The sequence below is a fragment of the Myxine glutinosa genome, chromosome 1, assembly GCF_964187855.1.
Source record: "Myxine glutinosa chromosome 1, kmMyxGlut1.1, whole genome shotgun sequence".
Classification (NCBI taxonomy): Eukaryota; Metazoa; Chordata; class Myxini; order Myxiniformes; family Myxinidae; genus Myxine; species Myxine glutinosa.
The window spans coordinates 169,963,383-169,980,713 of record NC_136261.1 but is presented as its reverse complement, the minus strand read 5'-3'; the positions used below and the strand labels follow the sequence as shown (position 1 = coordinate 169,980,713).

The 17,331-nt window shown below is 48.0% G+C and overlaps 1 protein-coding gene across 1 annotated transcript in view; it reads left to right on the top strand.

Moving 5' to 3' along the window:
* CYP20A1 (cytochrome P450 family 20 subfamily A member 1) overlaps window positions 1-17,036 on the top strand; it is a 40,432-nt gene extending 23,396 nt beyond the window's left edge. Inside the window, exons 7-13 of the mRNA XM_068121994.2 lie at window positions 6,776-6,900; window positions 7,066-7,120; window positions 8,623-8,743; window positions 11,633-11,744; window positions 13,455-13,519; window positions 14,324-14,416; window positions 16,817-17,036. Of these exons, the coding sequence (XP_067978095.2) occupies window positions 6,776-6,900; window positions 7,066-7,120; window positions 8,623-8,743; window positions 11,633-11,744; window positions 13,455-13,519; window positions 14,324-14,416; window positions 16,817-16,970 (725 nt within the window). The 3' untranslated portion in view covers window positions 16,971-17,036. The remainder of the gene's footprint in view (window positions 1-6,775; window positions 6,901-7,065; window positions 7,121-8,622; window positions 8,744-11,632; window positions 11,745-13,454; window positions 13,520-14,323; window positions 14,417-16,816) is intronic.
* The last annotated feature ends 295 nt before the right edge of the window (window positions 17,037-17,331 follow it).

The window sequence follows — 17,331 nt, the reverse complement described above, 5'->3', positions numbered from 1 at the left end:
CAATAAAGCAACTCGGACGAATGCCGTCTTTGGTCGCGTCAATTCTTTCGACTCGCGTTGGAGCGCAGTTCCTTCATTGGTGACCTACCGACATGGATACGGCAGTGACGCTTAAACTGCCTACCTTCTGGGAGACTCACGCGGCTGTTTGGTTCGCCCAGGCGGACTCCCAGTTCGCCCTGCGAGGCATCACCGCGGACGACACCCGCTTCCACCATGTTGTGGCGGCGCTCGGTTCCGCCACCGCGGCCCGCGCCTTGAGCCTCCTCCAGCACCCGCCGGCTGCTGACAAATACGACGCGCTGAAGACGCTCCTCCTCGGCGCTTTCGCCCTCTCACCGGCAGCACGCGCACGGCGCCTGCTTGACCTGCCCGAACTCGGCGACACGCGCCCGTCCGAGCGCATGGACTATATGCTCTCGTTGCTCGGCGAGCACTCTCCGGCATTCCTGTTCCGGGAGCTGTTCCTCCGTCAGCTGCCTAACCCGGTACGCCTCGCCCTGGCTGGCACGTTGATCACGGATTCCCGCGCCCTCGCCAGGGAAGCCGATAAGATCTCCTCGGCGGGCCAGCACATCGGCGCGGTTACCTGGAGCCCGCCGCCGTCCGAGGCGATGCCCACGACGCCCGAGCGCCCTGCGCGGTTGGAGGCCGAACTGCCGGTGCAACTGGCGGCCGCCACGCCGCACCGCCCGCTTCCGACACGACGGCCGGGGCCTCCACCTGACCGGGCGTGGTGTTATTACCACGCCAGGTTCGGACACAAGGCTCGGACGTGCCGGCCCCCGTGCACTTTCGGCAGGTTGGGAAACGGCCGGGCGGGCGTTCATTCCCAGCCATGAGCGCCGGCCACTCGGGCAACTTGCTGTTTATTCGGGACAAAGCGTCTGGACGGCGTTTCCTGTGCGACACCGGCGCCCAACTGAGCGTCATACCTGCCTCCGAGCAGGACAGGCTGGACGCAGTTTGCGGCCCCTCTTTGGTCGCTGCTAATGGCTCGGCCATACGCACTTTCGGCCCACGCGTCGTCACCCTCTGCTTCGGCAGCCAGCGCTTTCAATGGACTTTTGTTACCGCCAGCATCCCCGTGGCTTTGCTGGGCGCCGACTTCCTCTGCGCGCACGGGCTGCTGGTCGACGTCAAACGACGTCGCCTTGTCCACGCCGAGACCTTCAGCTCCCTGGCGTGCACAATGAGCAGCTCCGCGCCGACCGAACTGGCGTGCGCCCTCCCGGCAACGAACGAGTTCGCTCGCCTGCTCGTGGAATTCCCGGCCCTCACGCGGCCGACGTTTTCGGCCGTCGCGGTGCGGCACGGGATCGAGCACCACATACCCACTACGGGCCCGCCGGTCTACGCCAGGGCCCACCGCCTCGACCCAGCCAAGCTCGCCGTGGCAAAGGCCGAATTCGACGCGTTGGAGCACCTCGGCATCGTGCGGCGCTCCGATAGCGCGTGGGCCTCGCCACTGCACATCGTGCCAAAGCCGGGGGGTGGATGGCGCCCGTGTGGCGACTACCGCCGTCTCAATGACGCTACCACCCCCGACAGGTACCCGATCCCGCATATTCAGGACTTTTCCGCCCGTTTGGCGGGACGGGTCATCTTTTTGAAAATTGACCTGATACGGGGCTACCACCAGGTACCTGTCCGGGCGGCCGACGTCCCGAAGACGGCCGTCATCACGCCGTTCGGCCTGTTCGAATTTTTGCGGATGCCGTTTGGCCTCAAGAACGCGGCCCAGGCGTTCCAGCGCTTGATGGACGGCGTGCTGCGCGACCTGCCGTTTCTTTTCGTCTATCTGGACGACATCCTCGTCGCCAGCACGTCCCGCGCCGAGCACCTCCTCCACCTCCGAACACTGTTCGGTCGCCTCAGCGAGCACGGCTTAATTGTCAACCCGGTCAAATGCCACTTCGGCGCGACGACCGTTGACTTTTTGGGCCACCGCATCACCAAGACCGGGGCCGTGCCGCTGCCGACCAAGGTCGAGGCCATCACCACGTTCCCGCGTCCCCGTTCCATCAAGGCCCTCCAAGAGTTCCTCGGCATGGTGAATTTTTATCACCGATTCGTGCCCCGCGCTGCTCAGCTCATGCGGCCCCTTTACGAGGCCCTCCGGGGCAAGCCGGCCAAGCATGACATTGTTTGGTCCGCGGCCATGGACGCGGCCTTCGCCAGTGCCAAACGGGCCCTCGCCGACGCAACGCTGCTGGCTCACCCGGTGCTCAACGCGCCCATCGCCCTCACTACGGACGCCTCCAACTACGCGGTGGGCGCCGTCCATGAGCAATGGGTGGACGGGGTTTGGCAGCCACTCGCTTTTTTCAGCCGGCAACTCTGGCCGAACGAGTTAAACTACAGCACGTTCGACCGCGAGCTGCTCGGGCTATTCCTGGCCGTTCGCCATTTCCGACACCTCCTGGAGGGCCGCCCGTTCACGGCTTTCGTCGACCACAAGCCGTTGGTCTACGCAATGGCTAAGGTCACGGAGCCGTGGTCGGCCCGCCAGCAGCGCCACCTCTCCGCCGTGTCGGAGTTCACCACGGAAATCCAGCACGTCGCCGGCAAAGACAACGCCGTGGCCGACTGCCTTTCGCGGGCCAGCGCGAACGCGGTCCACCTCGGCGTGGACTTCACGCTCATGGCGGCCGACCAGACCACCGACGCCTCGGTGCAGGCACTCCGCGTGGCGGACACAGGCCTCCGCCTGGCCGACATCCCCGTCGCGGGCACCGTCCTGCTCTGCGACGTCTCCCAGGGCCAGCCTCGCCCCATCGTGCCCGTTTCCTGGCAGCGCCGCATCTTCGCCTCCATCCACGGCCTTTCTCACCCGGGCCGGAAAGCTTCTCAGAAGCTGGTGTCGGCGCGTTTCGTCTGGCACGGCCTTCGACGAAACATCTGCGACTGGGCCAACGCCTGCACGGCCTGCCAGCGAGCCAAGGTCCACCGCCACACCCAGGCCCCGCTGGCACCTTTCGCCGTGCCTGAACGGCGTTTCGACCACGTCCACGTGGACCTGGTGGGTCCCCTGCCCCCCTCGCGGGGGTTCACCCACCTGCTCACCATGGTGGACAGGACCACCAGGTGGCCGGAGGCCGTGCCCCTCACCTCCACCACCACCGCCGACGTGGCGCAGGCGTTCATCGCCACCTGGGTCGCGCGCTTCGGCGCACCAGCGGACATCTCGTCCGACCGCGGCCCACAGTTCACGTCTGAGCTTTGGGGCGCGGTCGCCCGTTCGTTGGGGGTCACGCTGCACCGCACCACGGCCTACCACCCCCAAGCCAATGGGTTGTGCGAGCGGTTTCACCGCTCCATGAAGGCCGCACTCATGGCCGGCCTTCAGGACGACGGTTGGGCCGACCGGCTGCCGTGGGTCCTTTTGGGCCTTCGCACGGCCCCCAAGGAAGACCTCCAGGCGTCCGCCGCCGAGCTCGTCTACGGCCAGCCACTCCGCGTCCCGGGCGAATTCGTGCCTGACGCTACCAGTCCCTGGTCCGCCGCTCGCCAGCGCTCGGACCTCCAGGAGGCCGCCCGACGATTTGCCCCCGTGCCGACGTCCCGCCACGGTGGCCCCCAGTCCTACGTCCCCCCGGCGCTTCGCACAGTGGAGTACGTCTTTGTGCGTCATGACGCGCACCGGGGGCCACTCCGGCCGCCGTACGACGGGCCCTTCCGGGTCCTGCGACAAGTCTTTCATCGTCGACTTCGGCGGCCGGCCGGACCGGATTTCTGTGGACCGCCTCAAACCGGCGCACATGGATGTCGACCGACCACCACGGTTGGCCCTTCCTCCGCGGCGAGGCCGCCCCCCGTCCACAGTTCCCTCCGCTCGACCACCCACCACCACGTCAGACCCCTCCCCACGACCCTCCAGGGGTCGCTTCGGCCGGGTCATCCGGACCCCCCTTAAATTGACCCTGCCGGTGCAGGTCGATTCTGGAGGGGCGTGTGTAGCGGTTACCGCTGGATGTACATAATCGCCTTGCACCGGCCAGAACACGGCCAGACGCGCCTCTCCCGGGCATGCCCGGACTCACTGTTCCCGGGCACGCCTGAACCTCCCGGGCACGCCCGGTCTCGTCTTTCCCGGGCATGCCCGCTCTCGCCTTTCCAGGGCTCGCCCAGAGCGTCCGGGCATGCCCGCTATCGCCTTTCCAGGGCTCGCCCAGAGCGTCCGGGCATGCCCGGTATCGCCTTTCCAGGGCACGCCCAGAGCGTCCGGGCATGCCCGCTATCGCCTTTCCAGGGCTCGCCCAGAGCGTCCGGGCATGCCCGCTATCGCCTTTCCAGTGCTCGCCCAGAGCGCCCGGGCACGCCCAGCCTCGACTTGCCAGGCCGCAGCCAAACACGCCCGGGCAGGTCCAGACTCGCCTTTCCAAGGCTCGCCCTTGATACCCGGGCATGCCCGGTATAGCTTTTGCCGGGCAAACTTCCCGACATAAATGTGTATATATATTGTTGCCCGAAAAACGGGCTTGTCAGAATACCTGAGCTGTTTTGTTTCAATAAAGCAACTCGGACGAATTCCGTCTTTGGTCGCGTCAATTCTTTCGACTCGCGTTGGAGCGCAGTTCCTTCAGTACAATACATTCGGCAATTGGAAATATCAACCACTTGTGTAGGAAGTAGGATGTGGAATATAATGAAGCGGGCAGCAGTCAGCCTCTGGATTCGCAAAGTAAGTTTTCCATATGTTAAATTATTCCACAGTAATCAGTTCTCTGATTTACTGGAAATGACGTCCTTCCATTTACCCCCGCCCGAGGGGCCTGGACCAATGTCCCATTTAGCCCACAACCTTGCTGGCATTCCTTTCGGAAACTGGACTTTTGAAGGTGAGTCGAGCCATAGTTTGAGGCTCAAAGCAACTTGATCATGCCCTTTGGAGGTTTGCAGATAAACACAAGGGCCATATTGTACACCACACCTTTCCTATGCCATCTCCAGCGATTGCAAATCGTCATTGCCGGGCACCGAAGGGGGCTCGGCAGTGACGCACGCTGAAAGGGAGTACTCAGTTTTCACTCTGGTTGTTTGTTTTCTTGGTTGTCCGGGCGATATCTCAGCCATCCTTTGAGCTAGGAACCTGCAATTTCGGCACAATAGTGAGCAAGACCTTTGTCAAAAACACTTTTTTGTTTTTTGATTAATCAATTAATTGAAGAGTTATTTAATTATTAGTGATTAATTAAGTACTTATTTATTTAATCAAATTTCCTTTCTCTTCTGACCATTAACTCAGGCACCTTTTGAGTTAGGAAGCTGATATTTGGACATGCCAATGACCAGGTGATTTGGCTGCAAAGGCTATTTCTGATTTATTAATTAATTAATTAATCGATTAATTATTTAATTATTCGATGAATGACTAAAAAAATTTTTTTTTTTTTTAATTTGCAGATTCTGATGAAATGGTGGTGGTTTATGTGTTCTATGACCGAATTGATTAATAATTTAATTTTTTTATGATTATTATTTATTTATTTTCATTATTAATCATTTATTTATTTTCTTTCTCATTTGGCCAATATCTCAGGCACCTTTTGAGTTCGGAGGCTAATATTTGGACATGAGTGACCAAGTGATGTGGCTATCAAGGATATTTTTGATTTATTGATTAATCAATTAATCAATTAATCGATTAATTATTTAATTATTCGATTAATTACAAAAAAAAAAAAAAAAAAACAGTTACAGATTCTGATGAAATGGTGGTGGTTTATGTGTTCTGTGACCGAATTGATTCATAATTTAATTTTTTAATGATTATTATTTATTTATTTTCATTATTAATCATTCATTTATTTTCTTTCTCATTTGGCCAATATCTCAGGCACCTTTTGAGCTGGGAAGCTAATATTTGGACATGTCAGTGACCATGTGATGTGGCTATCAAGGATATTTTTGATTTATTGATTAATAATTTAATCGATTAATTATTTATTGATTAATCGATTATTTATTTATTGATGAATCAATTAATTATTTAATTTTTTATTAATGACTTATTTAATTAAATTTCTAAAAGATACATCTTCGGATGAAGTACTGGTGGTTTAGTTATGCTATTAGCCAATTGATTAAGAAAATATTTGGTGATAATCTTTTATTGATTTTAATTTTACAATTAATCAATCAATTAGTGTACACCTCTCCCTCCCAATGCAGCCTCAATGAACTGCACTGCGGTATTGCCGGGCGCCGGAGGCACCCCGGCAATGCCGCGCTGTAGGATATTTAATTATTTGGCATGGGGGCGGTGTACTTTGAATGTATCTGTACTTGTTTTCCTTTCTCACCACCACTCGCACACGTTTTTTTAATGGCGGCCAGGTCGGGAAAGCATCTAGTAATGGTGAAGACTGACCAGACTGGTCCACAGCGTTTACCGCAAGCCTGCCTGTCTCTTTTCCTCAGAACGAAGTCGTCCCAGGCTTTGAATTCAGTTTAGACATCTGCACATACATTCTCACATTTGTCTCTTCTTTATCCTGTCCTCTCACTCTTGGATAAAAGCAGCACTTCTTTCTCTTTTGCTCACCCTCACAGCACGAACTCCCTGTTCCACCTATTAGCATAGGCAAAGCACGTATACACTATACAGCGTATGTAAGGTGTTAGCAATATAATAACCAATGGTGCAATTTTCAGAGGAGAATAAAACAAATAATATCTCACACTTGTAACAGAGATTCAAATTTATTAATCACTGAAGGGGTATGTGCTTTTATATAACTGCCTACCTATAGTCTGATACCGTGTGCCACAGCCTTACAAGAGATGAGAGCTGTAGTTGAGCGAGCGGTAGAGGGAACCAAATGTGGAGTATCAGTGGTCTCTAGCCCTACGGCCTTCTTGGACATCCTCTTACAAGGCTCTGACTCTTCAGAACAGGTAGGTGAGTGCAAGGAAGGTTTGGATAACTGTGACTATTGGCGATTTTGCTGAAAGGTAATTAAAGTGCCGTATAATTAACCAGAGGACACCACCTATGCTTATCCAATCATACTGATTGTTGACTTTGTTTAGAATTTACACTGAGCTTTCCTACTTTGGCAGGTTGTTGAAGATGCCATGACCTTCTGCCTTGCTGGCTGCAACATGACAGCAAATTGTAAGAATCTTATTAATTATTTTTTTTTACAGAGTGGATAAAACCTATAGTGACGTTGTATAGGTTTTAAAATCATTTATTTATCATTGCTTAACTACAGTCCCATGCACTTCCACCTCTTGCAGTTGCAGATTTTAGTGCATATTGTTACAGCTGTCGGGTCGGCCCAGTTGCCCGGTCTGAACCACGATGAACCGAGTCAAAGTGGTCGAGACGGCCAACTAATTTTGTTGTTTCGAGTCGGATCACGGGCCTGCTTGCCATGATACCGTACTCCATTGGAACCACGGAGTTCACCGATGCGTCACACTGATCGATTTCAGTGCATCCGTTACACTAAGGGCGACCGAGCTAAATCGCATGATGCACGCACAGCCCCTTTACTGGGCACTGTCCACCCGAACCCAATAAGTCATTTAAGGGTTGTGTATAATTGTACCAGCAATCGGAGGCACTCAATTTCACCCAGAGATCAAGTGGTTTTAAATTGTATTCAACACATGGGACGCGAATACTAAAAGAAGCAATACAGTTCAATAACCCCTCCACCCTCTCCCCATAAACCCACACTTGCCCTCGAGTCAACAAATGAATGGGATCCACGACCTAAGCTATAAGGTTTCAGACACTCTTTAGTAATTAGACAAGAGATATAGTCACACAGGACAGAAGTACCGGCAGGGCACCGCGAGTCCCAAGTGGCGACACGACCGGCAGGAATGGTTCCAGGCCATGGACCGGTGCTGGCACAATGGGGAGAGTGGACGCGGCTTGCTTGAGTGGGGCCGTGGCTGTAGGCTGTGCTGCAAGGCCCCGTTTCAGGGGAAACTTTCAATACAGCTCAGGCACAGGCTCCGCTGTTAAGCTCCCTCAGTGTCTGGAACCCCGCTGAGCCTGACACGCCTTTTATACCCTCGGCCCCACCTGTATCCATGATGCAATTAGCCTCACATCACTGGGCTGCTACTGGCCTGCTGCATGGTCCATGGTCAGGGTGAACCCCTGACAGTTTACCCAGATGGTGCTCGCAGCCAGGGTTCGCGGTCGTGGCATTTACGCACTTGAACTTGTGTTGATGGCCTGTCAACACGCTTGAAATAACATTTAGGCCAGATTGCGATGGTAAGAACTGACCCAGCTATAAACTGTCATCCCGGTGATTCATCAGTGTGTGTGTGTGTCGTCATTCGGATGGATGTTAAATGGCACGTCCCACCTGCAAGCATTTGTTAAACATGCCATGGTGTCCTACATGAAGTGAATGCAACCTATCGCTGGCACCATGAACAAATTCCAAATTCCTCCTATAACCAGCAGAGGGCATTGCATCGGCGGCACAGCCACACCCTCAGCCAATGATGCTACCCTGCAGCCTTGTGCTGCATACAAACGAAAAACAACTTGATTGCTTCAAACATTTGTTGCAATAATAGCAGATCTGGGTCGTATTTTGTGCAGTAAATATCTAACTTTGGTGCATATGGTTTGTTTGTGTATGGCAGTGTGTACCTGGGCGTTGTATTTCCTTGCGGCCAATGTGGAGGAGCAAGAATTGCTGTGGCAGGAGCTTCAGGAAGTTGTGGGAGAGAGTTTCCTAACAGTGGAAAAGTTGAACAAACTTGAGTGAGTGTTTTAAAATCATGGGGTAAAATAATGAAACTATATTTCTCCGTGAAGGTTTTCCTGCCAACTAGCTTGGCGGATGTCCCGGTAGGTGAGCATTATTGACTACAGCTCCGTCTTAGGTGTGAGATGTGATTATCATTAAGTTTATAAATTAAGGAAGATGTTGCCTCAATATTGAATTTTCTAAGGCATCACGACAAGCCTTTGGCCTTGCAGAGCTTTCAAGTCTACACTGACCATGATGATGCCCATCAAGAGAAAAACTTGTAAGTCGGTTTGTTTGCGATGCTTGTTGCCCTCGCCAGAGGAGAGGGTATTGCATTTGAGTCCGTTTGTTTGTCTGTCTGTCTGTTTGTCCGCATAGAATAAATATGATTTTCTCTGCAACCCTTGGTTCGATTGACAGGAAATTTTCACCATAGGTGCAACTCCACCTGTAGAATTTTTTGATGATAATGATGACACCATAGGTCACGTGGTTCGGCCGCCATCTTGGAAAAACCGAAAAACTTTGCACCTCTATATCTCCGAAAGTGCTGAATAAAAAAAAATTGAGAGATGGCTCATTGTAAAGAACTCTCCATGGGGAATAAAATATGTTAATGATGATGTCATAGGTGCTCCCATTATGACGTCATAATTTGATAAGTACAAAACTTCATCCAATCAAGATGAAATTTCTTGAGCACCATGTCGGCATAAACTGATGGAGAAAAAAATAATGATGACGTCATCGGTCACGTGGTTCGGCCGCCATCTTTGAAAAACCGAAAAAATTTGCACCTCTATAACCCTGAAAGTACTGAATAGAAAAAATTGAGACATGGCTCATTGTAAAGAACTCTCCATGGGGAATAAAATATGTTAATGATGATGTCATCGGTCACGTGGTTCGGCCGCCATATTTGTTTTAACACAAAAGCCTTAAAAACCACTGACAACACATCCTGGCGAGGGTCTGAAATCTATGATTGCTCTTTCTTGTTGTGGTTGTAATGGCGGCCCTTTTTTATGAAATAAAACATAAGGGACAAATCACAGGGGCAATTACACATTGGGGATTATCCTTAAGCCCCTAAGCCCTGGAGCATAGCTCCACCCCTCGTATGGAGACACATATACGATCTTATTCTATACAAATTCCCTCCTTAGTTACATCGAGGTGGGCTTCTTCTTCACATCACACAGTCCATGCTAATTTACACAATCCTGAGTTCACGAAGGTATTTCATTACCTACCCCCACAAACGTAACAATACTTTATTATAAGCCAAATGTATTCTCCTTCACTTCATTATCCGCACGCTTATTTTTTTTTAAACGTGGGGATATTCTAATGGCTCCATCTGTCTGTCTGTCTATATGCTATCTCTTAAATGGTTGGTCAGAAATTCACCAAACTTGGTACTTTTGATCACCACATGGCAAGAAGGTGCAAAAGCAGTACTCTGGGGTGGGGTCAAAAGGTCAACTACCAGAAAATACAATTACAGGCAGATTTTAAAACATTTTAAAATAAAATATGTCAAAACTGCTCTCATCATGTGTATAGGCCGAGTTGAACATATTCATTGCAGTCGTGTTCCCAAGGGCTGTCGTGAGTATACAGTGTACTAGCCTGGTCTCCCTGCAATCCCACTTATCCTGTTGCAATCCTGATCCCCTATTTTATTGTATGCAACAAGTTTTCTTATCTTATCCTGACATGGATTCGCCAACCATTACCTCACCCCAGCCAATAACAGCCGAAGTATTTTAATTTATTGTACTTTATACCAGTTCTGCTTGTGTATTTTCTTCTGTCCAAAGTGCCATCCACTCTTTAATCTCAAAAGAGTGCCAACACGAGTGCCTTGTTGCATTTACCATTTTCCTGGTGCCAAAGGGGTCCTGGGAAGAGTGATAACGGATGACTGGGAACGTGATGACGTCACAGTTCATAAGGAACTGTCAACGTCTTGTGTATGAGGGGAGAAGGTGTCACACCAGAGACATTTTGCCGGCCTCGTTTAAAGAAGGATTTCCTTGTGGAAAATGTTAATTGGGCAGAGAAGTTGACGCTAAAGGTGTTCCAGCATGTGAACATGAAAGCCCATGTGAATGGGGCGGCATTTATAGTTAGCGGCTATGGCTCCCATCATGGGTATGATGTATGATTGGCATTGAGTTTAACGTTTCTCAATGATGAAAAGGGATATAATTTATTTGGGGTACTCGGTGATTGGGCAAAAGTTGGTGGCAAGGATCTGGATTGGTGAGCTGATGGTAGCCTACAATTGAGTAATCCTCGCAAACCTGATAGTCCCTCCTTGATAGAACCCCAAAGAAAGAACTCTGCTGAAGCCTCAAAATTCGACAGATGTTCGGGAGCTGATGTGCAGGAAATAGAATCACATTAACTGAGTACCCTTTCCTTTCGCCTTTACAAATTAGACGTAGCACGCGGATCAATTGAACTTGTATCAGTAGTCAAGTTATTCCAGAAATTCAATTGTCTACGTACTTGTTTCAGCAGTTTCCTAAATTCAGCACTTTCATTCTGAAGCTTTTCTCAGATTGGTGAATGTGACTATGTTGACCTCATGAACTGAAGAAAATTATTTTCCTAAGGTTTTTAAAAATCATGGTGGAAAACAGTTGGAAGTCGTAAGAACTCAATTCTGGTGGATGGCCAAGGCAAGGTAAAATAAACGTCATTATTTGGGCCTCACACAGTTGGAGGATGTTGCTCTTTGCTTGACACACAAAAGGTCATGCCCTTTATTGTACATGGCAGACTGTCGATGGTTTTATATGATAGTATTGTCCAGGCAGCAACTTTGTCATGCCCATGGTGTAAGTGTTCAGACTAGCAAAGGTTGATTTTACTGATTTCCTCTGTTCTAGGCGATGTAAATGCATACTGCAGGAAGCTGCTCGTGCTGCCATGCTCGTACCTGTCACAGCACAGTTGCAGGAGCGAGATGGAAGAGTAAGCGGCCAAACCGTGTCCAAGGATGTGAGTAACATAACCAAACATTGTGGGTACTTCATGGTTACGCACAAGCAACTGGGGGCTTGTGAGTGTCCTTTAAGACATGCCAACCTCGTATACGTAGGAAGAATGGGGATTTTTATTCCCATACGACTGCAGGTTTGGTTTTTTGAGCCAGCATTGGAGATTGCACGTAGTAAGTAGTGGTAGAATAGTTGTCAGTATTAATGTAAACTAGCCAGGGACCTGCGGAAATTCTGCTTGATGTAGATTGGCACTTCAGGTCCTCAAAACACCCAAAGTCCTCAACCCCCTCCTAGTTCCTCAACCTCCTTCTCCCAACACCATTCCCCCTCCTAGTTCCTCAACCTCCTTCTCCCAACACCATTCCCCCTCCACAGTTCCTCAACCTCCTTCTCCCAACACTATTCCCCCTCCAACCCCTTCCCAGTTCCTCAACTGCCCTTTCCCAACACCATTCTCCCTCCACACCCCCCCTCCCTCCCAGTTCCTCGACCTCTCTCTCCCAACACCATTTCCCCTCCACCCCCTTCCCAGTTCCTCAACTGCCCTTTCCCAACACCATTCCCCCTCCCAGTTCCTCAACTTCCCTCTCCCAACACCATTCACCCTCAACCCCCCTCCCAGTTCCTCAACCTCCCTCTCCCAACACCATACCCCTCCACCCCCCTCCCAGTTCCTCAACCACCCTCTCCCAACACCATCCCCTTCCACCCCCAACTCCCTGTCGTCCGCTCCCCTTTCTTTCCGCTCTTAACAATATTGCACAAGGCCATGCACATATTGCACAAGGCCAAGGCCACTGGAGGAGGCCATTCAGCCCATCTTGTAGTTTTATTTTATTTTTTATTGTTCAAGTGAAACATGGAAAATTTTCATCCACTAGCAGTTCAATTTAAAAGGAGACATCACATCAGTTTTGGATTAGCAATAAAAGATGTGAATTGAGTTGGGTACAAATTATCGTGTGAAACGATAGGAGCACATTGATGAATGCCTGAATGATTAAAACATGCCTGCGTTGTTCCTGTCCCCGTTTGTTAAAAACAATGTTTTAATTTGAATAACTCAGAATGTTAATTTATCAATCTCTTCCCCCTTTTCTTCCTACCCGTTGTTAACAATATTAAAATTTTAAAGTAAATAAAAACATTTCATTCACATTCTCGTGAGATTCTCTCATCTTGCAATTTCACTTTAAAAATGGTGGTTTAAGTAAGCTAAATGATAAAAAAAAACATACAAGGTCATTTGCAGTCGAAAAAATAATATGCAACCGGAACTTCTCAGACAAAGACCTCTAGGAAATAATGAAATGGCTTTTGCGGTCGCTGGTCGAGAAGTTTAAGAGAAATTGTCGGATAGACAGAGACAGCGAAACAATCAAACAGAAGAGCAAGAATTGAGTTGCAATACTGTGCATGTCCCCTACCAGTGCCAATTAATCTTTTTTTAATTTTTAAAATGTAAAAAATAGACGAAACACCCTGAAACCCGAACTTGTTCTGTAACTTATCATAATTAAGCCATATACCAAGTTTCCGTTGAATATGTTAAATGGTATGGGAAACAAGTCTGGAAAATCACAGTTGGGACGGACAGACAGATGGAGAGCAAACCTATAGTCCCGCTCCAGGTAGTGGACTAATAAGCTTGTTATTATTGAGGATTCTAGAGTAAATGATAGTTCTAACCTGCCTGGTTGCCTTACAGACACTGGTGGTCTACGCTCTCGGTGTGATTACGAAGGATGAGGCCATCTGGTCAGAGCCCTGTCGGTCAGTTGCAGCGATAACACAATCCCCATGGAAACCTGCACCGAACCTGTCGATGAATAGCTGAACATTAATCATACTAGAATTTGAGAAGTGTCTGTTTGGGTGTTGGCTTGTTTTACCTGTGTGCACTCCTGAGCCACGGAAGGAGTTGAAAACTTCTGGTTGTAGTTGAGGTATGCACGGGATGGTTTTAGGTCGTAAAAAAAAAAAAATCATACTCCCGGGGGTTCAGGGTGGGGGTATCCAAATTCTATGTAAATGTGTATCGCATGGTGCCACTCCCATTGGAAGGGGGTGTTACAAGTCATCCCAAAAGAATCAAATTCTGGGGGAATTATCCCATCTATAAGGATGAGTTCCTCACTGGTATCTACAATACATCTATACCCTTACAAAAGGCACCATTTGCAAGTGGAGTGAGAATTTTTCCCCTCATCCATGATTCAAGCAAGAGAATCGATTCATGGATTCATGCTAGAGAAATTTGACAGATGCTCGTCCTCCGCTAGCGTAGTTTCCAGGCAGTTTCACACATTTTTCCCAGCTGTGGGAGAGTTTCCAGATGCCATTGGAATCAGTCACGTTTTGGACTCTGAATCCTTAAAAAAATTAATTATCTTTCAATCCAACAGCCCTTTAACCATATGACTGGTTTAACTCCATCCATTTACCACAACAAACAGCATGATCAATCAGCTATTCTTTCAATTGATTTGTAATGTACATATAGACTTTGAGGGAATTAAATCCCAATTAATGTTCTCTCCCTCCCCCTTACCACACCCCCATCCCCTACACTTGCAGGTTTGATCCCAGAAGATTTGTGGACAACCCTGAAGCACAAAAGAACTTGGCTTTGATAGGCCTAGCAGGTTTACAGCTGTGTCCAGAGCTCAGGTAAATGGAAACATTAAAGGCAAAAACGTTTTTTTTATGAGGGGGTTGAGGAGTTTGCGACCGATGGTCGGAGATCAGGTTGCTTGAAAACAGGAAATATGACTCGACATCGGAACCAATGATGATTCCTTGACATTGCTTGTAATTGGAAGTAATCTCACTGGCCTATAGTATGTAGGGTCTGTTTTTGCACCCTTCTTGTGAACATGAGTGATGTATGCTCACTTCCATGCAGAAGGGCATTCCCCTAGGGCGTAGACAGTGGGTATGTCAGGGTAAGATGGGGACAGAGCGGGGTGGGTTGGGTACACAAGAATTGGAGGCAAAGACAGAATTTAGACATTCTGCCTAATCTATTGCATCGTCTGCAGTAAAGCTGTTGGGACGGGATGGAGGGGGAGCAAACACCAAAGACAGACTTGGCAAGGTGCCACAATGACTTGGAGGAAGAAGGCTAGTTTGGAGGGTTGAGATTTACAAGATGATCTTTACTGGTTTGCCTCAGGATGTGATATCTGGTCGCTTGCGACACACTTGTTGTGAGCCTTACGTAATGAAAGATAGTCTTTATTTACATCGTCATTTGAACTAATTGTAAATACGGAGTCAGGGTGCCATCAATTTTGCATGCATGACCACCACTGGCTGATTTACATGGCATAACTGGCATGGCTGGCATGACCACCTTTCCCGATGCTCCTCCATGCTTCAGCATTGATATTGTACATTGACTCCGGTACAGTTTTCCTCTAATGTCAAAATTCGAATTTCGGACTGATGAGATTGAATAAATCATTTTATAACTAGAACGGCACTCGGTAGATTGCATACCTCCACCAGGCTGAACAGTTTATGTTTTGTATCTCACCGATAGATCTGGATTCGGACCTGAACCAAAATCTAATCGGCTTGTTCTTGTCGCCAAACCAACTCATCCCCCAAGTTTAGTCATAACTCGTCCATAACCTTTTTAAATGTCATGTTATATATCACTTTTCGCCCGATCTCTCAATGGTGAAGAATCACTTAAAAAATTAAATAATTCTTGTATCCGAATTCATATTCAGATCACCAAAATTGAATCGAATCGTCCTTGTTGCACACCCAACCTGTCCAACAAGTTTCGTCCAATTCCGTCCACAACCTTTTGAGATATCCTGCTATGTATCGTTTTTGGCCCCATCTCCCAATGGTGAAGAATCACTTAAAAAATTCTGCTAGCCGGTTACAAATCCAGATCTTCACCAAAATGTAAAAATTTCGTCCTTGTCACATACACTACGTCTCTGCCAATTTTCGTCCGAATCCGTCCACAACATTTTGAGATATCTTGTTCACAGACAGACAGACAAACAAACAGACAGACAGAGGTGAAAACACAGAAATCCACCTTCGGTGGTGGAGGTAATAAATCAATGCTAATTAATTTTGTATACAGACGTCATCAGTTGTAAACCTTTCCTCCTTTTTACGGTGAAGCCCGTAGGGCAATGCCGTCTCAAACAGCGTTTGTCTGTCCGTATGTCCCCACAAGCGTCCACCAATCAGAGCTGAGGATCTGGTCACATGACAGGGGTGCAGTTGCATATTTTACTAAAAGTTAACATAATGACCTTCTGTAGAATGTTTTGGGGTCCCAGCGGGTGTTGTAAGGTAGGTTGGAGGTTTCAGAAATTCCTCAATACAATTATGATTTTGAGATGCGATCAACACGGACCTTGCTCCCGAATCCAGCAGTTAACAGATGATGATGATTCGCTGATTGGTATCTCAATACAATCGTGCTTTAACATTATATTTTGAAATATTTATGCCACAGTATAAATTTGTGATTGGAATAATAAATGATGCTGTTTGGAATTAAAATATAGAGATACTGAGTTTAAAGCAGAAGGAGGAAATGACGTAAGGGTTTCCATCCTTGACATTCACGGATTCCCCATTTGCAGTTTCGCCATTGACTGGATATAGCAACATTTAGACTGGGTACGTTTTTTGTCCAAGTCCTTCACGAATCTGCTGTCAATGCCTGACATTCGACTGAAGGTGGCACAGGAATGTGGACTTTATTGGTTCCTCGTTTGCCATTTGCCATTTTTTTTACCTAAGTCATTCACGAACCGGCTGTCCATACCTGAAATCCAAAAAATGAATACTTACATTATTTTCTAACTGGTATCTCCACCCAGGTCATACCTCTTCAAATAAATTACAATATCAAACAAGTCTAGCTACGCAAATGTTAGACTATCGGTCCTGTCTTTCATCAATTTTAATAACATTTTGAAGCAGACGTGTGGCCAAGTACCAAGACATTCTGAATATCGTGTTTCTGATCAGATTTAGGAATATTTCAATTTTTCATGAAATGCCATTTGTGTACATTCTTCCTTGTGACAGGTTTGCATACCATGCAGCGACGGTGCTGCTGTGCTCGCTTTGCCGAAAGTTTAAGCTCCGTCTTGCCGACACCCAACCAGTAGAGCTGCAGCCCGAGCTCGTGACAACGCCGATGGAGGAAGTTTGGCTGTGTGTGAGCGAGCACAAAGTCTGAGATGTTATTATTATCGTTGACCTCTTTCGGTGTATACATTTGATTTGTCAGCAAGTACTATTTGATTGCATATATCTATATATATATATATATATATGTGTGTGTGTATATATATATATATATATATATATATATATATGTGTGTGTGTATATATATATATATATATATATATATATATATATGTGTGTGTATATATATATATATATATATATATATATATATATATATGTGTGTGTATATATATATATATATATATATATATATATATATATATATATATATATATATACATATATATATATATATATAGTCGTAGCCAAAAATATTGGCACCCTTGCAACGTTTTTCAAATAACTCACA